Genomic DNA, 27,249 nt, shown 5'->3' with positions numbered 1-27,249 from the left:
TTTATCCTCTAATCCTATGACTTAGATTTCTTCAGTAATAAAGGACCACTTTTGAAGGGATTGTTTGAAAAGACTGAAAACAAAGTTGACAGTGATGCTAAAACCTTTTATTAAGGGTATTTGCAAAAGTTCTTAAGCAGTTTTACATAACCAATCACTCATGATGTGTAGTTAAATCACTGTAAGTATACTTCTGCTCTGTAACATTTTTTTTTAATAATAATAATTTTTTATGACAGGGTTTCTCTGTATAGCCCTGGCTGTCCTGGAACTCACTGTGTAGACCAGAGGCTGCCTTTGAACTCAGAGATTCCCCTGTCTCTGTCTCTCGAGTGCTGTGAGTAAAGGTGTGCAACACCACCGCCCGGCTCTCTAACAAAAATCTTAAAGAGGTTGAAAAACATAGCAACTCAAAAGTACCAAAGTTCCTGTAGAACAACATATGAAATTAAGTATGTCACTTAAAACTAAAATTTAAATACACATTTATACGAAATGGCATAATACAAGCTCAAGTGCCTAGAAACTAAATAACTTAGACTGAAATTTTAACATTTATCACTTCACACACACTAAACATTTTTACTTACACTTTAAAGCAGAATACTTCCCTTATCAGTACCAATGAGTCTCAACAAATAACCTCTAAGTATAGTGAATGATTAACTTTTAAATATGTAGTCATTGGCTTGTATCATGCCTTGACAGGGAGGGTTTATATCTAGACTGTCTAGAGCTTACTTCACTGTTAACAAGCTAATTTTATATTTCAGAAATACCTAATTTCAAAAAGTGGCTTTAAAGTCCTTTGTAGCCCCCTTTTAAAAGCAGATCAAAGAACTGTTCAATGACTTTTTAAAACAAAAGCATATTTCTAGTTTGTCAACTGAAGTCTCTTGGCAGAATAGGCATCTAAAAGACCCTGAAACCTATGTTTATTAAGCAAACTTTAAATGGAAAAGTTTTGCCATATTCAGACTTTAACATATGGCTTATAAAGTATGTGCTATGTACCAAGATAATTAAGTTTTTCTGCAGTTTTCCAGTGGACCTGCCTATGGGAAACTTACTGTAAACTATATAAAATATTAGAACTATAAAGTACTTTAAAAATAAGAGGGGCTTTTAAATTATTCTGACAAGATTTGCCAAATTTTAAGTATACTGCCCACCCAAAAATGGTTTGTTTTATAGTGTGAAAACATTCTGCACCCATTGAGAATGTAACATACATACTCTCTTGTGTTGCTGATGAGTGCACAGACCTAAAATATCAAAATATTAAGTTTTGAATACCCAATGAAAAGAAATGTAGTATAAAATAGCCTAGCTTAATGTCATACCTTCAAATTGTATCAAAAAAGAATTGAGAATTAAGAAAAGCCCAAATATTGGAGCTGTGTAGAAATATTAAGGCTCATTGGTAAAGGGACTGAAAAATTGTCACAGAACACATGGCTTTCTAAGTTTTCTAGTGACTCCTGCTGGATGACGTGACTCATAATATAGGAAAAGAAATCTGCCAATGGGAATGGTCCAGTCTGAAGGGATCCATAAGGTCTCAATTTTAGGCTATACTGTGCTGCCTTCTGAAAACCACAGGACTTAGCACTAACTGGGCCTATGGAAAGATAAAATCAGTGTAAGTGCCTAGAAGGATTTTGAAAGTCAGTGATTTCAAAAGAGTGAAATGGGTTTGCATTTTCCTGTCACCACAGAAACATTTCAATCTTACTATACAGTCTCTTCTCTTTTAAGTTTAACTTGTGTTTCAAACTTTTCTATTTGTGACACAGAAGAAAGGTAGGTCCATCCATACATGTTCTATTTAAAAGGCTGCAATCTTGCTTGCTTCTCGAACGCCACTCAAATATGCCCCTGTAACAGTTTGTGGGAAATGTCTGTTGGTTGCCTGTGGGGGGGAAAGAAACTGTTTCAGACTGTGCATAAAGAATTGATGACATCAACAACAGGTCATAAGACCTTGTACTTTTTTTTTTTTTTTTTTTTTTTTTTTTTTTTTTGACCTACCTAAAAATGATTTATGTGTTCATGACAGAGCCTTGAACCTTGGCTTTAACAGACTTCTACACCATGCCAAGTACTGTGGCATTCATGGAAATACTATCTAGGACAGTAAAAGTAAGTACTGGGCTGGAAAGTCCAGATCACATAAGCCTCAGCAATGGGTGTTCAGAGAATGGGAATAACTGCCCAGGGAAAGCAAAAAAGTCTAAATAAATCCTATCTTAGCCTCTAAAAAACTTACACCTCTAGAAGCAGATGGCAAATGCTGCCTCGTATGGCCATTATATACAATTTCCACAGCTGGCTTAAGATGTCTTAAGATAAAGCCGATTTGTAATCCCACATTACAATATAAAAAGTCTGACTGCTGGTAGACTTGTAATAGAGCTTCCTTTATGATGGGACAGAGGACAGGAACTAACAAAAGGCAAACCAATTCTACAAGAATCTTTGGGGCTTGAAGCATAGCGCAAACAACACCTGGTTTCCAAAGCTCTAGGTGACAGATACTGCTGTGCCTCCTCTGGTTGATAAAGTAATTCAAACACAAGGATCTACATGTTTATAAAACCTGATGTAGTGGCACGTTCTTGTACTCAATTCTAGGAAGGTGGATCTCTAGGGTATGTTTTCTGCCCAGCAAGCATAATCTACTTGGTAACTCCAGCCTATGAAACCCTGTCTCCAAAACAACAGCAACAATACACCAAGGTGGACAGCTCCAGGGCGATGGCACACATTTCCCCACAAACATGCCCTTCTTCTCATAAAAACAGGCATCATGTTAAATAAAAAGCAAAGTTACTACCAAAAGGAAAGATTCCCAGGCAGTGATGCCACTGCTGGAGCTGGGAAGGCGTCTCAAATGTGCTTTACAACCAGCAAGAGAAACAGGAAACATTTTTCAAAAGCCTAAATGACCAGTGATGGTGTCAGAATGGGGTGGCAACAAAAATTCTGGCAAGAAAATACTCATTCCAAGGTGAAAAGATTACCAAAGATCTCTCCCAAAGTTGAATAAAGAAATAAGAAAGGTTGGTAGTCCAAGAGTTTGAAGGACAGAAGATCTAAGGATAAAGAAAATGGGAGAACGTACTATACTATAGTACTATACTATAATCTCATGTCAGTGAATAGTGCAAAGACTCCAGGGTTTCAGATAATAAGCGAGCTAGGAGGGAGTGTACTATGAATTGGAGATGACTAAAGGCTAGGGGAGACAGGCACCAAAATAGCTATCAAAAAAGCAGGAAACTGTTTAATAATGGAACCCATGAACACCTTGGCTCAGCAATAAACATTACAATGCACATGACAGTTCACATACCAAGTGCGTTGGCTCACATCTGCAATCTCCAGAGTATAGGGCAGGAGGATTGCTGCAATCCAGCCTGGACTACAGTGTGAGACCTGCTCTCAAAAGAGCACGGATACCAACTAAGTAAAATAGCTGCATTAAAAGAATGATGCATGGAGACTGTAAGTTCTATTTTAACATAGCAAAGTAAGTCAGAGTCTAATATTAAATCATACAATGTCAATATAAGTACTTTAAGACAGAAAGATACATCTAAAGAATGATGTGTTCACAGGAAAACTAGACAGTTAAAAATGGCTGCTGGCAGAAATATAAGACAGACTTTCAGAATGGAGACTTTCAACGTGCTTGATTTGAGTTTTAAGACTGAGCCACTTTAACTGAAAATACTGATGTCAAGATATGTACCTCACCAGCAAAAAAGACAGATCCTTGTATTTCTTCAGCAATGATGTCATAGGCCTCACCACTTCCAAATGTCTTGACAAAACTATATGCCATCTGGATCCATGGCTCTGTGCTCCATCGTGTGACAAAATACTTGGTGGGATCTGGGACCTCCTTGATGTGCAAACAAAAAATTATTTTAACAAAATGATTAAAAAGGAACTTGGATACACCACAACCCAGTTAGAAATAAACTTTTCCCTTCTAGGCCTCAGTTTACTGTGGCAGCCTAAGCAGCAGTGTCTCCTCCCTTCCTGTGCACTCTCCCTTCTCCAGCCACACTTGATCCCTTCACGTCTATGCTTCACCTGCCAAAGACACACTGTACAATGAGCTGCTACAGTGGCTGTAAACTAAACTTGATTTTGTCCACTGGCCTTGGACAAGTTTAACATGCAAAACACTTCCCTATAAATCATAGTTCCAAATAACTAAAAATACAGGTGAAATAACTAAATTCCAAATAACTAAAAACCCAAGCTGAGAATGACTGGCAGGATTGTATGACTAGTTAGATCTTTTCTTTTACAAAGAGCTGGTGACAGCTGAGTTCCCCTCAATTTACATTCTGAGTCACTCCACTTCTATTTCTGCTCTTAATCAGGCTGCTTCCAGACCTCCAGGCAATGGGGAAGGTACCTGGAGCTCCTTGGAGAGAGTTGCTTATTGGTGCACTAGGAAATTTTAGAAAATGCCCAGTGGATAAGGGCAGTTCTGCCAAAGCATGAGGACCTAAGTGATCTCCAAGAACTCACATAGTGGAAGGAAGCTGTCCTCTGACCTACACATATGGGTGATAGTATGCACACTTAAATATAGTTTTGGTTTTTTTTTTTAAAGAATGATAGTCAAAGCTGTTACAGCTTGGGTAAACATGGGAACTATAAAAAAATGGCCTTTTACAGTCTTAGGAAAGGCAGGTAAGTATAAATGATGTGATGAGAAAAAAGACTGCTGCTGTATAGCCCTGACAGATCCAAGTACTAAGGCCATCTGAATGGAACTAGAAGCGTGAATCTTTACTGGGTAACTGGATTACAAAAGGCACGTTAGAGAAGGCCTAATTCAGTACAGAAGAAAAAGTATTTGAGGATACCAAGGAAAACATCTGTAAGCCATAAAGAGTCTACAGATACTGACCCAGTTAGACATCTTCATCCTGGGCCTGAGCTTGCAGAACTATAAAAGAATAAGTCTCGGCACCATGCTCTGGCATTTTGCTATGGCAGCCCAGATACTCAGCTGGGTACTCAGGTGGAGATGGTAACTGCAAGGAAAACCAATCTGGCCTGTCTTGATCCCTTGGTATTTATTCAGCGACACAGACTGGCTTCCAGTTCCACCTGCTCACATCCATTCCACAATAAGCACGTTTATCCTATCAAGGAGAGTTTTTCTCACCTGCTCCTTAAACAGCTCCCGAAGGATGCCCATGCACTGCTGCAACACCTGCTTGTCATCCATGGTCCTGAGGGATGCTACTGCCTCCCCTGTGATCACGGACATCAGTACACTCTGCTGCTTTTGCAGGCACACAGGGAAAAGCACAGGGCACTTGCTGTAAAGGCTCAGTTCCACATACAATATCACTGTGTCCCATTGCCCTTTCTCTTCAGTCCCCATCCATTCTCCTCATGCACACTACTCACCACCCCACGAGCATAAACACTCATGAAATAATACAAAGGTCAAATTCAAGGTTCCCTTGGCTGTTTATAAAATTTTGTTGGAGAAGCAGCAGAAAGACTGAGAAAGAAATCTGCAGGAATAACTAAATAAGGGCTTATAGGCTTCCACCTGAACCCTTTAAAGCATTTCCCCAAATGGGGGGAAGCAGGAAACAGTGGCGAGGCTCCTTTTACAGCACAGCTGCCACAGCTTTCTACTCATCTGTTCTCATCACAGCCCTCACACGGACCTCCCCTACCTAACCTAGCTCAGCGTTGGTCCACTGACTTACTGCGCTGTCACCGACCTTTTGTGAGGAATTCACTTTCAACCTGAAATAAGCTTTCATTGATCTTTGACTCAAGCCCCACAGAGCAGAACTGATACTTTTAAGAAAACAGGGCAAGGATTGGGACTCCTTTCCCAAAGAAAATGTCCCAATCAGTGCATCCTCCCTAGAATATAAACACATACCACAGATCTACACAACCATCACTCATTCCTGCTCATGGCACATAATGCATAAACCCTAACATTCAAGAAGGAACTCAAACCACACCACAACATTTTACCTGGGGGTCCATGTCATAGTATACAGCAAAGAGCCCTCGTTGGCTGGCACTGGGAGGAACATGACCAAAAAAGTCAGCCCCTTGAACTTTACTGTCCCAAAATCTATATGGAAACTGCAAGGCAATCTGGAAAGCAAGCAGGGAGAATAAGTCCACCCTGTGTCGATCATTGGCCATCTTGACACGTGTTGGGGACTGCAGACCCTTAGACCCTGAATTTTCTGTGACCCTTTGCCTGCCGGAGTAAACAACTTGTTTTCCTATGCTTGCAGCTGCTCTGAGCACAAGACCATCATGAGTTAGTTCCTGAAGGCAAGGGAGTAGTTTCTGGTGGGCTTGCAGCTAAAAAGTCCCTAGAGCTAGGGCGTGGCCATCAGTCAAGGAGAGCCTATATAAGCTGCCCTGTAATACAGTAAAAAGGGCATTTTTGTTTCAAGGATGACCCATATCTGTGTGAGTGTGTGTGAGTATGTGTGTGTGTGTTTCAATCTCCAGCCCCTTGCCCGACTCGCAAACCATCCCATGGTACAGGTGGTATGATTCAGACACAACCTAGAAGTCTACTCACAGACAATTGCACTAGATTCAAAACTGCCCACCTATTTAATCCTGAGCTCCATAAGCTACACACCACTCAAAAGGCCTTCTAGTATCTGCAGCATGGCCTTTACTACTAAGGGAGCCCACAACACGGACACGGGAAACAAAACAAATTAAGAGCTGCTTATAGCAAAGTCAAACTCAGATGACTAGACTCATTTCTCAGCTGGGCTTGGTAGGCAGGGGGATAATCTCAGCACTTGATAGGTGGAGGCAGGAAAATCAAGGCTTCAAATCTACCCCTAGCTACACAGTTTGAAGGCTATCTAGACTACATGAAACCTCATCTAGGGGTTCAAGAGAACTAAAAGTCAAAATGGAATTCAGCTGGCCTTTTTTATCCAAATTATATCAGAAATTTTTAAATAAGGCTAAACTTTTTAAAAAATATCTTTCCTGCCCCCATTTTTTAACTATTAAAATTAGTTGTTTGACATACATGTATATAGTACATTCTGTTTACTCTTACTCCTTTTGTTTGCCTAACTGTACAAAAGGTTATTATCCAAACAAACCATCAGCCGGCACTGGTCTTGGAGTTTTGAGGCTAAAGTAATTTAGGTCACCTTTTCAATGATGCCTGCACCCAAGCTATTGATGGCCTTCATCTTCTTCTCTGACAATGGAGGATTAAACTGGATGGCACCTCTCTGTAGAATGGCTAGTGGCACCGTGACCAGTACCTGTGGGGAACAATTAACATAGCATCTGAAACCACCCACACTTCTCCGTGCTCATACCAACCAACACCTGAACATTCCTCTTTGATCTACTTCCGGCTGTAAAACTGCCAATATCCCACTTTATGTTCTAAGAATGGGGTGGTATGTGAGTTCACATAGGCTGTTCATTACACAAGAGTGCCTAGCTGAGCAGAAGTGGCACACAGGAGTGTACACAAGAACCTTCTCGATGGCTAATGGTAAGCTGGGTCGGGAGGGTAGCAGACTTCATCCCTGAAAAGCAGCACTATTTATGGAAGTGGCCCAAGCATGATGGTAAACACTTGTAATCCCAGCACTCTGGAGATAAAGACCAAGATGATCAAAGCCATCTTGTTATATCTGGACTATATAACAAATTGAAGGCCAACTGGATACACAGTGAGATCTTGTCCACAAAAAATGAAGAAAAAGAAAGGGGGTAGGAGTGCCCCAAATCATCTGAGCTTGTTGTCATTCTCAATACCTTCCTTGCCAACAGTCTATACAACAAAGAAAATGTCTACCCCTACTGATCTCAGAATCAGAGTACTACTTTAAACTAGGAGGCAGTAGTATGCTCCATAATTGATAAGCACATTATAAACTGAAACCACATGAGAACGTTTTAAGCAGAAAGTACTTTACTACAAGATTTCAAGTATGGGGAGGGAAATGGGAGGCTGTGGCGGGGAGGAGACAAATCTTTAATAAATAAATAATAATAAAAAAAGATTTCAAGTAATTTTAAAGGTCAAATTGAACTCTCAGCTGGGTATGGTAGCACAACAATCCTAGCACTTATAAGGTTAAGGCCAACCAAGGCTACATACCAAGGACCTATTGGGGAAAAATGGGATCCTCGAAGCCACATAATAAAAACAAACCATCAAGAATAACTGCTGTCTCAACTTACCATTCAGAAAGTTCTGGTTCCAGAATCAACCAAGAAGTCATCACTACTACCAGCACCAGAATCACCCTACATAGAGAAAGACCTGCACCAGCAAAACAGGTGTCTTCTGCCCCATCTTTTGGCTTCATGGAACCTCTGCTACCCCTGCTACAGCAGAACCAAGCACTTTAACCACTGTGCTGGCAGCAGAGGCAGCAACAGTGAAGCAAAGCCAGACAGGCTGCACCTCCCAGATGTGTATGCGACTGGTTGGATGTCACAAGGAGAACCTTAGAGGCAAGGGAGTCTGCATAAGAGGAAGGGAAGGAACTACAGCTGCCTTTCAATATCTGCAGGACTAGATGAAACAAGAATGCACTGGAATCTCAACAGCCTCAAACCCTCCACGTACTTGGTTTAACCGCTGGTTCCGGGATCAGAGTAAGTTCAGAGTTGTTCTGAGTTCTATTTGTATGCACTAGCATCCACACGACCAACAAAACAGTCAGCGCCAAACAGCAGCTGACACAACTGCCCATAAGTTCTACAGGTCTTACCAACAAAACTTTCCCAAGTATAAACTCCCAATGGTAGGACAGTGAGGCTCATTATCTGTGAAAGCAACCTAGACAGTCGCAGTCTGTCCAGCTGGGCTGCACAGCAGGAAGACTCCCAATACAAACGGTGATGAGTATTAGCCGTATAATGAGAATATCTGCTTTAAACATTTTAAAGTGTGGTTTGCACCTATGTTGACTCGTCTGGAAGTCCTGAAAACATAGGCTCAGGAGTGCATATGTCTAGCCAACATCAGCAGAGGGAGAGGGTGACCAGGCAGGGAAATACCAAGTAGCATGTTATCCTTGACACTAAAATGCAGACACACAGAATTCCCTCCCTTGAATGGAGCTGAGTTGTAATTTTAAAAGCCCATACTTAAAATACTAGCCTTTGGAGGAAGTTACATAGTAGGAGCTTACAGTGGACACGACTGCCCAGTGGCTCCCAGCAAGCTACACAGAGAATCAGAGGCTTGAAAAACGAGAATCCTTACAGGGCCCTGAGAAGCACTGCACAGTCTCCCAGCCAGCTGATGACACCTCCAACCCATTGTATCTCTAGGCCCCATCCTCCCTGTGTGAGATGCAATCCTTTGATTCTGTATGAATATCCAGGACCATAAAAGCTGTCAGATGACAGAGAGAAAGCAAAGCTAGTCTAGCAGGTGACAGGGTCCATCCGTGAGATCTCTTCATCATCATTTCAACTCCAGAAATAACCAAGCTTTCAGGGTAGCTGCCTTCATTTTCCAGTACCATGCTTCACATCAGGATGTCAGCAACTAGACTCAGCATCTTGCACTATTCACCTATTGAAGCTGGCTGGCTATCAAGAGTCCAAACTACATCGAAGTCCTTAAGCTCCATGAAAATACAGTTTCAAGACAAGAACTTGAATTTGAAAAGGGTTCCAGCATCCCTTTCAATCCTAAGGGTGATGTGCTATATAACTTCCCAAATTCATATGATCAAGGCATTTTCAGGAGGAAGAACTGGGGACAACATGCAGGTCCTCACACTGGAACTCAATCACCAGCCCTGGGGATTTTCTTATTCAATTATTTGGCCCAGTGGACTACAGAACCCACTTTAAGGAACACAGAACTCCATCTTCCATGTGTTTAGACAGTATTTGAATATTTCAGATTTGTAAGCTACTCACGACTTGTGAGTAGACCTGCTTCGTTAGAAACCAACAAGTCTCTCGGCAGACTCCAAGGACAAACTGCTTGATGGCAAACATGGCCCTTGGAAGTACGGTGCTCTATCCTAGTGGGACCCCAGCACCTACCTTTTGTGCAGAATACCCTATACCGTCTGTCGTGGTAACTTGCACTTCATCTCCAGTATAATCTATACTTTGCACCTGTTCAAGACAAACATTTAGCAACATTGTGAGGGTCAGGACCTTTCCCACAGTGTGTGTATGTTACAGTTCAGGCTATGCAGAGGAGGGTGTACTGGGCATGCAGCATTCTTGAATGGTTACAGCTGAACTCAGTTAAAGTTTATAAACATGGCAAGATAATAGAAAATGCTTTATTATAGCACAAAGTAAGGCAGATCATTTCTGAAACTATGAAGATATTAGCCCATGGGATGAAGAACTTAGTGTTGAATTAGGGCTAGCGAGGTCATGAGCTACGAAACCCTGTATTGTTCTTAAAACTACATCCTCCCAAAACTTCACATCCTCCCCAGTCTCCCACCCATCCAAACTCACTGGAGATTTGAGGCGAATGTCGAGTCCTTCAGCCAGTTTTTCAACGATAGTAGAGTATCCAGGAGTTAGAAGAGTATGGTCACCAGCAAACTGGGCAAAGAATTCATTGTGGTCCCAGGAGCGAGCAGACACCTAGGAAACAATACAGTATGTTAGGAAGCCATACTGTAAACCTACAAGCTGCTCCTGAGGACATCAGGGAAAAAAAAAAAGTTCCGGGTGGAGAAAACCACCCCACGCAAGAGGAGAGTACCAATCACAGAGGAAATGAGGACAACCAACCAGCCCCAGCGTAGACCAGTGCCTGGGGAAGGCAAACTATGTGACAAACAGAAAAGCTTACAGTAGAACAAATGATCTAAACAGACGTGGCAGCTCATGCCTCTAGTTCTAGCACCTAGAAAACTGAGGTATTGCCCTAACTTCCAGGTCAGTTAGTCTACAGAGTAAGACTTTGTCTCAAAATAAATACAAGTGGACAGCACCTGAGGAACAGTACCTGAGATTGTCCTCTGGTCTACACATGCACGTACTCACCCACACACGTGACAAATGGGAGAAGGTTTAATTATTTCAGAATAGGTACCACTTATTGATTAAAGAAAAAAATGTTTACTTGAAGCATCAGATGAAGGGGGCTCCTGCACGGCGGGGGCTCCCTCCCAGACCCCAGATTAGGCACAAACCACACCCCAACACCCCTGCTCACAGAGAACCTTTATTTAGCAGGCAAGAAAAGTTAAAGTGGCTGCTCTGACTCTGGCAGAAAAGCAGCCGCAAATGACCTCGTAGGTGTAAGTTTTAAGAGAAGAGAAGGGAGGCCTGCATTAGAATGGGCTGGGATGCTGTGGTAAAGGAGACAGGAACAGGGGAGAGAGGGGGAAGGAACAAGGGAAAGGGAGCAGGGGTGTGTCCCAGAGGAACAAAGGTCTGCCTCTGAATAGAGAGAGACAGATATAACACATAGACAAACAGCAGTTTAAAAAAGTAAAGAGGGAGCCCTCGTGTTAGGAAGAGATATTTCATTTTAATTGGGCATATGAATTAGGTGAGCCCAATGGGTCTTCAGATTGTTGGACTTCAATTCTTCAATAGCTGGACGCTGGGAGTCAGCCTTAGGAGGTGGAAGTGGGTATAAACCTCGGTAGCTAGCGTTAGGAATGTAAGCTAACAGTTTTTACAAGGCAGAGGGAACAGGAGAAGGGTAAGGCCTGCCAGGGCCACGTGCTAGAGCAGGCAAAGTCCGTTCATCAGCAACTCTGGTGAAGGCAAATCCCTGGAGGTCAAACTGCACGCATTTTTTCCAACTCCACAGGAATAGCTGCCAAATTTCTACCCTCAACACGGGTAGGAGTTCCATAAAGGCCAGGAGCCAGCACATTTGGGGGAAATGGTTCAATCCAAACTGTAACGCAGAGTAGCATGGAGGCGGCGGTGCTCTCCAGACTGCTCCCTAGCAGGGGAGTGGACTGTTGATCGCAGCTGGCTGAGTTAGGCCAGCTTAAAATTCACTTCTGCAGACCAACAGGACAGAAGTGCAATGCTACAACTTTAGTTTCTTGGAGCAGTGTTTGTAAACAGTATGTCCCCACTAAAATGACTCTCAGGGCCCCTGCACAGGGTTAAGAGCAGCAAAGGAAAGACTCTTGGTCCTTTTCAGGTCCAGCGCAGCATCCCTCCCTTCTTGGAGTGTACAGAGTGAACTTCTTCACAGGCAATATAGTGGTACATGTCTATAACACTATCACCTGGGAGGCTGAGGGATGAGAAACCTGAGTTTGGGACTAGTTGGTGCTACCAAGCAATATTTAACTTTACAATCAGACAAAGTACCAGCCAAGTGGTGGTATGTGCCTGTATCCCCAGCAACATGGGAGGTGGTGAAAAGAAGAGCTGGCGCTATATGGCCAGTTCAAACCCAGCCTGGGTTACACAAACAGCCAGGAAGATGGCTCTCTGGTTGAAAGTGCTTGCTGCATAAGCCTAGGAGCAGAATTTAGTCAGAGTTTTTACAGTGAAGGCGTAGAACCAGCTCTGGAGGGCTGGCCTCTAACCAGTGTATACATGCAGCAGCACTCAAGCAACTGTACAGACACATTCGAGACAGGGAGATGCAAAGCTCACTGACCAGCAAGCCTCCTCTCTGCCTCCTCAACACTGAGATCATAAGTACACACATCTGGTTTTCTCAGGGGTCCTGGGGATCCGAACTCAGATCCACACGCTTATACAGCAGCACTTTACTGAATGAGCCCGCTCCCCAGCTGCACACCAGAGTATCTGAGGACCCACGGGCTTACCTGGTGTAGGCTGCTGCCACAGGCGTACTCCAGGTTGCTCAGGTGGAACTGCAGCACCTGTCCCTCCAGCTCACTGAACTGGATGCCAGATTCCTTCACAAAAGCTTGGTAGATCTCCTCTATCTTCTCTGTGGTGAGAACGGATCAGAGCAAAATCATCAGCTGAGGAGCAATTTCCTGTCCAATTCCTGATCCTGCTTTCCCCAAAAGAGCCCAAAACTTCCAGTCTTACCCAAGTAAACTCAGGAATAAATAGAATGCAATATATTCTTAATGGGGCCAACTCCTCAGCAAACAAACACTTTTTTTTTTCAAGACAGGGTTTCTCTGTTGCTTTAGAGCCTATCCTAGAACTAGCTCTTGTAGACCAGGCTGGCCTCAAACTCATAGAGATCGCCTGCCTGCCTCTGAGTGCTGGGATTAAAGGTGTGCGCCACCACCATCCAGCTGCAAATGCTTAATCTTGATGGAAACGAAAGTTGGCCATTAAAACACGTTAAGCGCCTGCTTAGTTGAGAAGCTGTCTCCTCTGTTCCAGAGGTAGAAAAAGTCCCCTTACACAGGCAGACAGGATCACCAATGCCTTTTCTGCTCTGACTGCTGTGGCCTTGAAGCTCCTGTATCATCTCCCCTCAACCAACGGAAATACGGAAGACGGCTCAGGTGCAGTCTCTCCTGTGGCCTCTTGCTGTGTCAGCAATCTTTCTCAACACCACTAATGAACACACAGTTAAGTTCCAAAAGCTGACTGAGCAGGGTGGGCCTGCTGGCTTCACCCAAGTAGCAACTATGACCTACCCACTTTGAGGCTTGGCCACACAGCTCTCAAATCCGTTCAGGGTAAATTCTAGCCCTGCTAGACCTACTTCTCCTGCTGTCGAGTTTAAGTACAGCCTCCAGCGCCTGGGTCTTCCATGCCTTACAGTCTAGTGTTATCTAGCGGCTGCCTCAGCCTCCCCAGTGCTGTATTACAGGCGTGTACAGGATTTATCTATCCCATTCAAATGGAATTTTAACTATAGACATTCCTGTGAAATTGTTCTGATTGGCGTAACTAAACGATAATGGGGGTGTTGCACACTTGGCATCTGAGGGCTCTGGTCTAATTCCAAGCATCTTAGTCCACTTTGGTAACTGTTTAGTGACGACAATCATCCACATACGTCACAGACTTCAGGTTTCTATGAAGTGCTGTGCACCTACCTGACTAGAACCACCAGTGAGCATCTGTTGTTTTCAGAGCTGGAAAATGGACTCAGCACCTTGGGCAGGGTAGACAAACGGTTTCTTACTAAGCACTAACCTGAGCCCTCAGCTTTCTGAGACAAGGTATGTTATGTATTAACAGTATGTAGCCGGTGTGTGTGTGTGTGTGTGTGTGTGTGTGTGTGTGTGTGTGAAAGAGAGAGAGAGAGAGAGAGCGCGCGCCAGTGTGTGTAACTCTAGATCCCGACTCAGCCTCAATTCCAAATTCTCACTAAAATGTTGTAATTCTTAACTAATTTGTCATACAGAGATACCCAGATTTCTGCCCTGGTGTCTTGAGCTGTCACTTTCAGAGCCCTTTGCAGCAGCCCCATTCCTGCCTGCTGATAGTCTCTACATTCCTGTCACTTAGTGAAAAAGAGAGACACCATTGTCACAGCCCAGCATAAAATCAAGCACAAGCAGACTAAAAGGGGCTTCAACCTAATAACCTAATTGTCACATAAGTAATATCTTATAATTTTAGTACATATTCCTTGTGAAATGACCTGTAGCCCCAAAGCCTCCCTCTCTCTCTCTCTCCTGCTATACCGAGACTGCAGAAAACTGATAGGCAGAATATAACCATAACTTCATACAGACATATGCATGCATTATCAAAACTTTTTAAATAGAATATTAAGCTTAAGCAATTATTTATAAATTATTCTAAGGCCTCCTTTAATGTTTTAAAACAAGGTCAGGAGAAAAGCTGTTTTTTTTTTAATATTTATTTATTTATTATGTATCCAATATTCTGTCTGTGTGTATGCCTGAAGGCCAGAAGAGGGCACCAGACCCCATTACAGATGGTTGTGAGCCACCATGTGGTTGCTGGGGATTGAACTCAGGACCTTTGGAAGAGCAGGCAATGCTCTTAACCTCTGAGCCATCTCTCCAGCCCTCAGGCGAAAAGCTGTAACAAGGCGAGTAACTAAGAAAGAGATGTGAAGAGAATCGGCCACTGAGAAGAGAGCTGGGCGTGACGATGAGACCACCTGAAATCCCAGCACTCTGGAGGCTGAGGCAGGAGGACTCAAAAAGAAAAGAAAAATGTAAAATTTGGAGACTTCAAGTGGGCCTAGTAATTTTAGTTTCAAGAGATTAACAACAGGTCAATTGGTCTGGACACTACACATCTTATTCAATGGTCTGGCCGCCTAGAGGGCATTCCTGAGAATTCTGTCAGGGTTCGTCTGCCAACACTTTTTTCCAACAATGATCTGACTGTGAGTCAGGTCTCTCAAAGGCAGCAGAAGAGGAGGGAGAGACATGCCCTGTGTGCCCATTAATTTAAATTGTCAACTTGATACAAAGTAGCATCTCTTGGGAATGAAAGAGATTCAGTGAGGGATTACACATATCAGGCTGTCTGTGGGGGACTGTCTCAGCTGCCTTAACGGATGTGGGAAAACAAAACCTCAAAGTGGGCAGCACCACTCCTGGGCTTTGGGACTGGGCTGTTGCTAAAGCACGGAAACCACGCTAAGCAGAATGCACACATGCGTTCTTTTTCTGCTTTGGATGGTGAATGTGATGGGACTTTCCCACTATGATGTACTATAACTTAAGCTAAATAACCCCTTCCTTTCCTACACTGCTTTCCGTCAGAGTACATCCCAGTAACAGAAAGAAAAACCAAAACACCTAGCTACTGAAATAAAGTACAATATCAGTTGAAGAACTGAGAACACGCTTGTCAAAATACACGCTTAAAGAGATTAACATATTAAAGAGTTCAAACATTCACACTTCAAAAAAAAATCATGCTTCCAAGAACTACAAATGAAAAATGCAGATCACAAAATTGCGAGTTACATAAACAGAAATGTAAGGGGCAGTACACAATGTCCCAGCCGGTACCTTCATGGAAATGGGCTGCCATAAGAAGTCAAGGGTTTAAGAGCTGTGATTATTATTGCCCATTTAAGTACCACAGTCAAAAGTTCTGATTTTATACGCTTACTTTAAAATATGCATTAAACAAAACATATTAAAAAAAAAACCAATCTATTAGAGCCGAAGTCAAAGAAAGGAAAGAAATACTGATATTCAGAGACCTTCAGAAGGCATATATGGGCTAACAACCGTAACCACATACATGGAGGGCTTATCACAGGTTTAAAGTAAGTTTCTCTGGGAGACTGAAATAAATGTTTAGATAATTTTGTTAAACAATATGCCACTCAAAGTAAGATGTGTTTCTGTGTGTATGCGTGCACACACGTGAACTTCCCCAGGGAAGTTCTGCCCATCTCTGAGAAAATCTGCAGCATTCAGTGAGAGTAATGCATGTCAAGACTGGCCCTCCTGCAGACACTACGAGGGAACCATCACACCACCGTTCTCCCCATACCTCCTAAAGGGACATCTTGGAGCAGAGTCTTATCCTTCCTCCACTCAGAGACAACATCCAAGAGAGCATTAAAATGAAAATCCATGCGCTTGTCAATAGTGGGGTCAGTTATCCGTCCACCTTCCTGAATTAAGTCACATCTTTCTCCCAACTTATGCATGCTGATGCCAAGCTTCAAAATAACAAGAAGAACAGGGTCAAAGTCTTTCCTGGAAAAAAATACCTACAAGTTCTAAACTGACGTTAGGCAGCGCTCTCATGAAAAGAGTCTAAGAACTCAAACCAGCAGCTGTGTGCTCGCTGGGGGACAGCCAAGTGAGGAAGCAGAAATAGAATGAAGTCAGGAACACCCCCCTCTATGGGACATGAGGGTGACAACAGCAGCTTCCAGGCAATGCACTCTAAATTCTCAGCTCATGTTTCAGGTGCTGTGGGCTGCCTGTCCTTACTAAGCACTCTGTCGCTGCTTCAGATCTTCATGCAAATGATCACATACACTCAGAGAAGCCGAAACTTTCAGGGGAAAACAATCGCCTTAGACCTAGCAGGTCAGCAAGATAACAGACAGGGTGCTAGAAGACACCTGCAGAGAAATACTCTACTTTGTAAGTATTAACTGTGCCCAAATGCTGCATGTAAACTAGCTCATGAATATTTGGGGCATACTTACACTAAAAAATTTACTTGTTTGAAAGACAAACCTACCTAAGAATCCTACATTTTCACCTGATAAACCTAGCAACCCTGGGCTTGATTATGAACCAACTAAGTGGCTTGAAAATGATCCAGAAATAAAAAATAAAGATCTTGGGGAAAGTCTTTTAAATGCCTAACGGGAAAGGCATCCGTGTAACCATTATTACACACTTTGCAGAGGGTATGAAGGAAATTATGTATGCTGTCTACTCTGGAAACATATTAATGTACTTAGTGCACCCCAGCACTGAGGATGGAACTAGGCAGGTGCTTTACCATGGGGCTGTTACCCCCAGTCCATACTAACGCTCTATGCAAGCAGAGCCCACAAGTCTTCAGGACACTCACTTGCTCACACATCAGTGCTACTGGGTTATTAATACAGCCATTGACAATCTGGGGTCCTCTTCCCACCACGACACCTTTAAAAGACTTGTCATCCCAGACTCGGCCTCCAATTCGACCTTTGGCTTCCAGTACAGTCACCTAGAGAGACAATTGGGATCGAAACAGAACAGTCATACCAGATGCAGAATTACAAAAACAGAGTGACAGTGTTAACCCCATGCTCAGAGATTCAGTTCCACAGAAACAACTACAGCAGGTACGACGAGAACAGGTACACATTTAGACCAGCCTAGCTTCAGCAAGGAGTGGGTGGGTGGTCTCACATCAGGTAAGATTCAGTGACTGAGAGCACTCTGGGGTTTGAGGCAGGACGACTGCCATGAATTCAAGGCCACTCTGGGCTACATAGTGAGCTCTAGGCCAGCACTGGCTACAGAGTGAGACCCTATCTCAAATACATCATAAAACAAGAGAAAGATCTGATGAATGAGTAAATCCATCACTGAATTTTAAACAGCATTCTACAAGTTATTTTTTTACTTAATGTTACGTGTTTTGTGGAAATACACACGTCTGTACCACATGTCATGCAGTGCCTTTAGAGGTCAGAAGAGGGCATCAGATCCCCTTGTAACTGGAGTTACAGTCTGTTGGGAGCCACGACATCAGCACTAGGAATCAAACCCAGGTGTTCTGGAAGAGCAGCCAGTGCTCTTAACCACTGACTCAACTCTCCAGCCCCTGCGTGAGTTTGTTTTTCCAACTTAAACTTGTGTGGCAGTGGGTATATTTATGTGTGTGCATGTGTGTACAGGTGTACTTGACTGTATATTCTGAGACAGGCTACCTCTCACTGAACCTGGAGCTCCACTTTGACCTGGCTGGGTAGTAATCTCCTAGATCCACTTGTTTCTCCTCTCCCAGACTGTTGGGATAATAGACACACTCTGCCACCTCTAGCATTTCTGTGAAAGCTGGGAATCTGAACTCAAGGCTTCATGCTTTCACAGCACACAATTTGTCTACAAAGCCATCTCCCAAGACCCTAGAAATCACATTAAAATCTAGTCCAAGTCATGAATGTAAACCCAGCATTTAGGGGGTTGAGGCAGAATGCTCAAGCGTAAGGCCTTTGTATTACTTGGGAATTCCTCGTCTCAAACAAAGCAAACAAAAACTATGTTCAAGCCGGGCGGTGATGGCGCACACCTTTAATCCCAGCACTCAGGGGGCAGAGGCAGGCGGATCTCTGTGAGTTCGTGACCAGCCTGGTCTACAAGAGCTAGTTCCAGGACAGGCTCCAAAACCATAGAGAAACACTGTACCAAAAAAAAAAAAAAAAAAAAACTATGTTCAAGAGCTGAATTTTCCACCAAATACCTGTTCTTCAGTGTTGCTAGGACATTTTCAACTATGGAAGTATGACCTTAACAGAGTTGGCTGAATCCAGAGAATCCACACCCATCTCCAAGTGTCTAATGCCAGTGAGATGCAAAACTGCTCTCTGGCAGCAGGCAAGGTTTCTGCATGACCCCAGGATTCCAAGTGCCCTTGCCCTGGGGGTTGCAGTAGGTTGCAACTTGAGTGCTCCTTGCTGCAGTATCAGTCATACCTCTGGAAGCGCTACTCTGAATTGCTCTCTCCAGTTAACCGCTGCCCAGGTTACCCAGAACACTCTGCTGTCTAACCTTAAGGGGGCGGATGGTCTCCTAGGCTATCACAATCACTTGAGAGAGTAATGAGTCCTCTGGGACCTCCCCCGCCAACATAACGAGGAGGGCTACAGCTGTGGTTCTACCTTCCTATCCTCTTTCTCTAATTTCTTTTCGTTTCTATCTCTTTTTAGTATACAAGGGCTGAACATTAAAGGCAGTCTCCCAGACTTTGGATATTACCTATAATATAATCTAGGTTTCCTAAGTAAAAAACAAACAAAAGACACTGTGCCTGATGTCTACTACCGAAATAACACACACACTTTCTATAGCTCACAGAAGGGGTTTCCTACCACAAACACTTCCTCTTAACCCAACTGACTTTCCTGTTTTTGCTAGTATGACGCAGTCCACAATTTGAGTCCTCTATCTACCCAGGAGAAAAATCTTTTAGGCACAGTTATTAAATACTTTTGACAATCTGAAACGTGACTTTTGAACACCTTGCAAAAAATTTACACTCTCTGGGCCAGATAGGGAAAAGTGAAAGGTCTGAATCTTAAATTATACTTAACTTGCCTGGCAATGGTGGCGTACACCTTTAATCCCAAGCAGAGGCAGGTGGATCTCTGCGAGTTCAAGGCCAGCTTGGTCTACTAAGAGTTCCAGGATAGTTAAGGCTATACAAAGAAACCCTATCTCAAAACAAAAAAAAAAAAAATTATATTTAACTTGGCCTTCAATGAAAATCAAAGTCTTTGAAAAGTTTTAAGAAGAATGTACTCAATTGATGTGAGAGTCTTCTGTTTTGTGTTAATTTTATTGGTTAAATAAAGAGACTGCCTTGGTCCTTTAATAGGACATAAAATTAGGTAGGCAGAGTAAACAGAACAGAATGCTGGGAGAAAGAAGCTGAGTCAAGGAGTCGCCATGGTTCTCCCACTCCAGACAGATGCAGGTTAAGATCTTCCCTGGTAAGCCACCTTGTGGGCTACACAGATTATTAGAAATGGGTTAGTCCAGGTGCGAGAGTTAGCCGAGAAGAGGCTGGAACTAATGGGCCAAACAGTGTTTAAAAGAATACAATTTCCGTGTGTGTAATTATTTCGGGGCATAAGCTAGCCATGTGGGCGGCCGGGTGCCGGGGACGCAGCCCCTCCACTCATATTTCAACACTCAATTTAGAAAACCAGAGAAAGCTAGGGGAAGGTTCCTGATTTGATACCAGATTCTTAGAGAGTCTTACTATGTAGTGCTGACTGGCCTAGAACGAGGATAGCCTCCAAGTCAGATCTGCCTGCCTGTCTCCTTGGTGCTGGGATGAAGACATGCACTTCTGGGCCCAGCTGAACCATACTGCCCCACCCCCTAGCAGCCTCTATCCTGGCTAGCTGTGAGCTGGAGTAAGGCATTTGCCAGCAACTGGCATATTGTTCTGCCCTCCCAAGGTGCTAAGGAGTCAGAATTCTAGCTCAGCCATGTGATCATTCATTCCATTCTGCTTTCGAAAGCCAGGGCTTATGTTTTCCTGAATAAGATCCCAAGGGTGACTGGTCTGCATAAAGAAATCCGAGGGCTAGAGCAGAGTGCTTGCCTGGCATAACACAAGCCCTGGGTTTCATCCTCAGTACTGGGGGGCAGGGAAGCTAACTGAAAACTTCCCCAACAGACAGTGAATTTCTGTGCTTCCATCTGTTGTCCCAAACTATCCTATCATCTCCACTGGTTAGCAATAACCTGCCAAGATCTTCTGTGGATTCAGGCTAGAATGTCTGAGTTCCTTCCTATAGTCTAGTACTCTCCAAGTCCTACCTGCTCTGACCGACTCAGTCCAATCCAAAGCTTTCCTAGGACCTGCTGTAAAAGATGTGTTCTTTACGCTATCACTCAAGAGGCAGACACCTGACCCCAGTTCTAGGTGAGCTTCTCTCATAAACAAACAAACAAATAAAGTGTGTGTATCATTTTTTGATGGAGGAAGGTCATTGGTTAATTAAATAAAGAAACTGCTTGCCCTGATAGGTTAGAACATAGGTAGGTGGAGTAAACAGAACAGAATGCTGGGAGGAAGAGGAAGTGAGCTCAGAGACACCATGCTCCCCTCTCCCGGGCAGATGCAATAGCTCTGCTCTCTGAGGCAGAGGCATGAAGCTCAGACCCAGGATGGACGTAGGCTAGAATCTTTCCCGATAAGACTGATGCTACACAGATTATTATTAGAGATGGGTTGATCGGGATATGAGAATTAGCCTGTAAGGGCTAGAGCTAAAGGGCCAAGCAGTGTTTAAAAGAATACAATTTGTGTGTTGTTATTTTGGATAAAGCTAGCCGGTGGCGGGAGCTGGGTGGCGGAACACAGCCCACAGCTCCAATTACTACAATTTTTCACAAGATTTACGAACTGGCCTGTAAGTCTTACAAAATTTGGAGCAAAGGAGCAGCGAACCACCTGTCCCCACCCCCAGTTCACCCGTGTCTCACCTTCATACCAAAGTTATGTAGTTGCCTAGCAGCTGCTAAGCCTGCTGGACCAGCCCCAACAACCAGAACCGATTTCTTCAAAAAAAAAAGAAAAACAAAAAACAAAACACAAAGAAACTCTAGTTAGAACAGTGGTAACAAAGGTTGCTACAGTTGCTCTGGCAGGTTCTAGCTGCCAGGCAGGGTTAGTCTGTATTTCTCTGGTGTTACTAGGCTCTGTTTTCCTAGAGTACAGGACAGCACCTGTCTTAAGTAACCTCTTTTTCCCTACACCCTGGAGCAACTGTGCTTCTAGTCTCCTCCTGGGAAAAGGTCTTCACAAGGCTTCCTTTTGGTTTCTGTTATATTATAGCTTACCACAACCAAAGCTGAGCTGCTGCAGACAGTTGCTTACATTGTGGTAGTGTTTAGGAAGAAGATGCTGGCCGGCTCCCACGGTAAGAACTCCTGTGTTGATGAGGCCTTTTCTTGTCATGAAGTAAAGAATCCTCTCTACTTCCTGGACGCATCGAATGCGCACAAGGCCTCGGACGATGATGTGGGGAATGCACTTCTGAGGAGTGAGAGCTTCCTGTGTTTACAGGGAAAGCAAAACCAACAGAAAGAAAGTCACCCAATTTAAAAACAAACAGAATATAAAATACAAAAACTAGGGCTAAAAGTTTATTTTTACATTTTGTTGTTGAGAGAGGTTCTCACTTTGCAGCTCTAGCTGTCCTGGAGCTCAAAGAGCTCTGTACCTTCTCATGCCCTGTAGCACTCTGACTCCATATGGTCCAAAGGTGTTCTTAACAGGGCTGACCCTCTCTCTACCTGAAAATGCCTAGACTCAGACAGATGAGATCTCTAATTAGAAAACATGAGATCTGAAATGTTCCAAATCCTGACTGCCAACAGAACACTTAGGTTTCAGATTTCAGAGCACTGGAAGGCTTTTGGGATTGGGATGCACACCTGGAGAAGTCTATTCAAATATTCTAAATTTTTTTGAAATTCTAAAAGCTGAAGACACTACTGGTCCCAAGTATTTCAGATAAGAAGATGTTAACATGTATTCAGTTGTCTCAACATGGAAGTGGTACTAGAGTCTCCAGAGCAGAGGCCAGGGAATATAGCAAATATACTACTGTGTATATAGAACAGCCTTCCTGTACCCCTGAGTCATGTGCCCCAAAAGGCAACAGTGTCACTCTGGAAAACTCTTGGCCTCCAGGTTCTACCCCCACACCAAGCACTCCTTTCCTTCATTGCCGTCCTCTACCCCATGCCACTGTCTGGCATGTCCTCACTTACTTTGCAGTTTGTGTACCACAGAGCGAGGATGAGGTTTCTCAAAGCTAGGTACATGGTGGGGTCTCGAGAATACTCTGGAAACTCATAGAGCTCATCCAGCTCCATCACATCGGGCCTCACACACAGAGCTTTGCCACACTCATTGGGCTGGTAGAATGGCTGGAAGTAGCGGTTCATGCCTAGAACTGACAGGGGACAAAGCAGCAGCTTCTGTAAGATGTAACTTTCACACCTTAGAGAAGTACATCACAGGTACATCACATGTACACACACACAAAGGGGCTGGTAATATGGCTCAGGGAGTAAAGATTTCTGCCACCACGCCTGATGACCTTGGTTCCAGCTCCACACGGAATGGGGATGAGAGCGCCACCATTCCTGAAGCTGTCCCCTGACCACCCATATGTGCTGTGGCACACACATAAATGTAATTTTTAGAATTAAAAAGAAACAAAAAGTTCACTCTTTGGCACTTACTGACTACAAAGTGGAATCCCTAAGCCCTGATTTGTCCCATGCTAGGCTATGTTCCAGGATCCAAAGTGTCCTATCATTACATACTAGATGCTAGATTTTATAAAGCTGGGCAAACGAAGGTGTTGTTGTCAAATCTACTTCTAAATACTTTCCCATGTCATTAAATCTAACTACAGTGGCTCTGTGTCTCAGTCAATCATCCCCTCTCCTCGACATTTAGATCACACCTCTCACACTCAATTCTAACCAGCAACCAAAGCACCTTTCTTTGCACATGCAGTTCTGAATGGATTGACTTTAGGATGGCATCTTGGAAATGCTTGCTAGTTCACAGTCCATTGTAAGGTCTTTGCTACACACTGCCAAACTGTCTTCACAAATGTGCACTCTTTGGTATTTGAATGCCCAACGCAGTGCACCCTCAAAACACTAGGAACTACCACAGCGGTCTCAGCGTGGAGCTCCCCACATTTCCACTGTTAGGGGCCGTCCAGTATTGGGCCTTGAATAGGAAAAAAAAATCTAGTTTCATATTCAAAAATATGTGTTGTTCCTGTAAAGATGTGGGGTTGTTAGAATTCCTTTGAAGCCACTGACATTCTGCCTGACACGAAATTCTGAATCTTTTAGAGTGGATCTCTACTGGTGTCAATAGAGACAGAAAGAAGGAGGAGGAAAAAAATACTAAAAATCAGTGCTCACACAGCCTAAAACTTCCTTCTGATAAAGCAGAGTTTGTGAAATCAGTAAATGGCACAGCTATTCAACTTTGCAATAGACACTCATCAAATTCTATAAATAATAACAGGAGTTTTAGGTTTTACAAAGTAAGGTATACACTGTATACAATGGTACAATAGATCCAGTGCCTCCTCCTTCAGCATCCTCAGGGAATTAGTTCTAGGAACCCCTACCCACACAAGTCTAACAAAGGCACACATGGTCAAGTCCCTTATTTAGATGGTACAGTATTTGCATAGGCCCATCTCTAGATGACTTTTAAGACCTAATACAATGTAAATGCTATGGAAATAGCTGTTAATGATCAGAAACCCTCTCTTCTAACCTCCACGGTCATAATCAATCTCTTTCTCTCTTACACACTTACACACTTACACACTTACACACACACACACACACACACGATAAAAATCTATAATATGGAAGCTGTATATAATGAATACAGACAGAACCTTTCCCCCAGGTTGGCTGAATCTGTGATGCACAGCCAAGTGCGTGCAACAGTGGGTGCTTTGTATCATGTCACATTCAAGAGTCTTCTGCAGTCTGCTTACCCTTAAGTTTCCAAGGAGGGGAAAGGGATGTGAGGAAGGGGAAACCAGAATATCTCTCACCAAGTGGAGAGGAGGCTGCCTTGGAGGGCTCCATCTTCCCTGGGCTGGCACTGCTGGTGGTGGTGGCCGCGGCACGGTTTGTGCTGGTGCAGGAGGGGCTCATGCCAACACAGTCAGGGTAGTAGGCAGAGAGCAGCGGTGCAGCCACGCTGTCTTTTAGCAAAGGAGGCTGGATAAGCATGGAGTACCACCAGTGGTTGGAAACTTCCAGTACTCTCTGTGATGTACCAGGGAGAGAGAAAGGGGAAATGCACATGCTGATGGTAGATACTTGTTATCCACAGTCCTCCTGTTCCACCCACATCCAGACTCAACAAGTCTCAGAGTTTCATACAAAGATCAAACAAAACCAGCTAAAGACACCCTGAGACAGTCCTTCTTAGGTAAAATTCTTCCCCCATACAGAAAGCCCCCTGAACTAAACCCCCACTAACACTAAAACAGAACAACTCCTTCAAAGAAGAGAATGGATTCACAGTGGATCTAACATATGACCCTTCTCCGTTTGTCTGAAAATCTGTTGTGGGCCAAGAACTTGAGACACCGAGAACAAGCTCAAACAAACCATGTCCCAAATCATGGAAGATCAGGACTTTAGAGTTTAGCAATTTAGAATATTTGAAATCATTTTAAAACCAGATCTGGTTACATGACAAGTGGAGTTTGCCAACTAAAGAGAAAAATTTGCCAGAAACAGCTGCCTTGTGCCAGGGCTAGACCCAATTCTGTATGTGAGCAGGGTCAGGGCAGAGTGGCTACCCTGTGGTCAGAAAGCACCAGTGTCCTCCCCGTTGCCAAGTCCAGGCCAAGACAGCCAAACCATGGCCATCCTGCTCTTTGTCTTGGAAGGACTCTATGGCGTCCTCAACAAACAAGATTATGAAGGTGGATCCCTGCAGCAAGGCAGAAGCATCTTCCTTGTTCCCTTGAGTGTAAAGCAATATAACTTCAAATTCTTCTAACTATTGTGGCATTTCCTCAATGCAGTCAGGTTAGAGTCAAAAGGCTTTGATGTACATCCACACAGTGTGAGTCACTTACTTAGTGAACTTATTAAAGATACAGAACATGAAGAAAACTACTCACTAGATCCTCAGGCAGAGAACAATGATCAGGGGTGTCAGTCTGCAAAAGAAAACCAACTCTGATTAAGTGTTTCCGTAACATATAGTCCTACGTGTTCATTTTCTTTCAACATCACAAAGGAAAATGTTTGGCATGTCACTAGAATGAGACTGTGGGAAGATGTGTACTTTTGTCAGGATGTTCCCCCACGAAAATAAAGGACTGTACCTGTGGCAGAGAGGGCTCTGACAAGAAACACACATCTGGAATACACAGAGGCCTGGCATTATCTCACAGAACTAAAGCTGTGTATCAGACAGACACACCCAGCAATTCCCCCTTGGTGTATTTCCTAGAGACCAAGCAATGTACTACAAGAAAGATTAAAGGCTAGGGATACGGCTCCTAGAGTGTGTTTGTCTAGCAGGCCAGAAGTCCTCGGTTCCATTCTAGCACTCTACCAAAAAGGAAAATGTTCAAGCCAGGCACACCACTGTAATCTCAGCACTTCGGAGGATGAGGCAGAAGGATGACAGTTCAAACCTGCAGTACAAAGCTAGCCTGGATGATTCACAGACTCTAAACCCAGCTTGAGCTACATAGCAAAACTCAAAGGATTGAAAAGGCAGATAAAACAAAATTCAATGCATATATTTCTGAAATTCAAGTAAATTTTCTTTGTGACAGAAGAAAGCTAAATACAAACCAAAGTCCGTCGGCAGCAGAAGAGGTAAGCTGAGGTACACTGTCCTGTCACAGCAGTGGAAGGACAAACGGCCTACATGCCCCATGGACGGGCTGCACCAGCGGTTCTGAAACAGCACACTGCATGATTCCATTTATATGAGGTTCAAAACCAAGCAAAGCCAATTCCACAATAGTGTAATCTAGAGAAGTAAGCAGGCAATTTACTCTGGGGGAGCAAGGTTGGACACTTACTGGCAGGGTCGCCAGGCACCTGCCATGTATTCCATTTCTGTATTGGGAGCCAGATAAGCAGGTACTTGTGAAAATTCACTGCGCTGGGCATTTTGATTTGTACAACTTCTGTTTCAACATAAAAACATTGCCTACCTGAAGGTCTGGAGAGCACATTGCCTAGCAGCTCTAATCTCCAGGACACATTCCAAAGAAACTCTTACATTAATAGAGACTTGAGCAAGCTGGGGCAACAACACACGAGAAAACACAGACAAGATTTGGAAACAAACGTCACTCTCCTTGAACAGGAAGCAGATGCTGTGCAGTAGATGCTCAGCATTCTGACAGTACTCAGACTACACCAGAGCTGTAGAATCAAACAGCTCCCTATTGAGTGAAAAGAGCAGAGGAAGAAAAACGTGGTATGCCACATACAAACTGTTCTCTCTGACTGAAACACACCCTAGGTGCCTCCCTAGACTCTGTTCCCACTAGTGCAGCCAACTCAATCTGAGGGGGACTTGCCCACTTTCTTTCCGAGGCCC

General features: G+C 43.6%; 1 protein-coding gene across 1 annotated transcript; it reads right to left on the bottom strand.

Moving 5' to 3' along the window:
* Positions 1-85: 85 nt before the first annotated feature.
* On the bottom strand, positions 86-26,878 carry Kdm1b (lysine demethylase 1B). Its single transcript, XM_026782928.1, has 16 exons — positions 26,858-26,878; positions 25,805-25,843; positions 24,719-24,935; positions 22,887-23,071; positions 21,988-22,164; positions 21,594-21,668; positions 17,458-17,595; positions 16,414-16,585; positions 12,813-12,940; positions 10,513-10,644; positions 10,081-10,155; positions 7,200-7,316; positions 6,034-6,159; positions 5,195-5,314; positions 3,755-3,907; positions 86-1,912 (listed from the first exon to the last, which is right to left on the bottom strand). The coding sequence occupies exons 1-16, from the start codon at positions 26,876-26,878 to the stop codon at positions 1,829-1,831; spliced, it is 1,959 nt and encodes a 652-aa protein (XP_026638729.1). The 3' UTR covers positions 86-1,828.
* Between the last annotated feature and the right edge of the window lie 371 nt (positions 26,879-27,249).

The sequence above is a fragment of the Microtus ochrogaster genome, chromosome 16 (genome assembly GCF_000317375.1).
Source record: "Microtus ochrogaster isolate Prairie Vole_2 chromosome 16, MicOch1.0, whole genome shotgun sequence".
Classification (NCBI taxonomy): Eukaryota; Metazoa; Chordata; class Mammalia; order Rodentia; family Cricetidae; genus Microtus; species Microtus ochrogaster.
The sequence above is the reverse complement of the archived record's forward strand: the minus strand, read 5'-3'. Positions and strand labels throughout refer to the sequence as shown.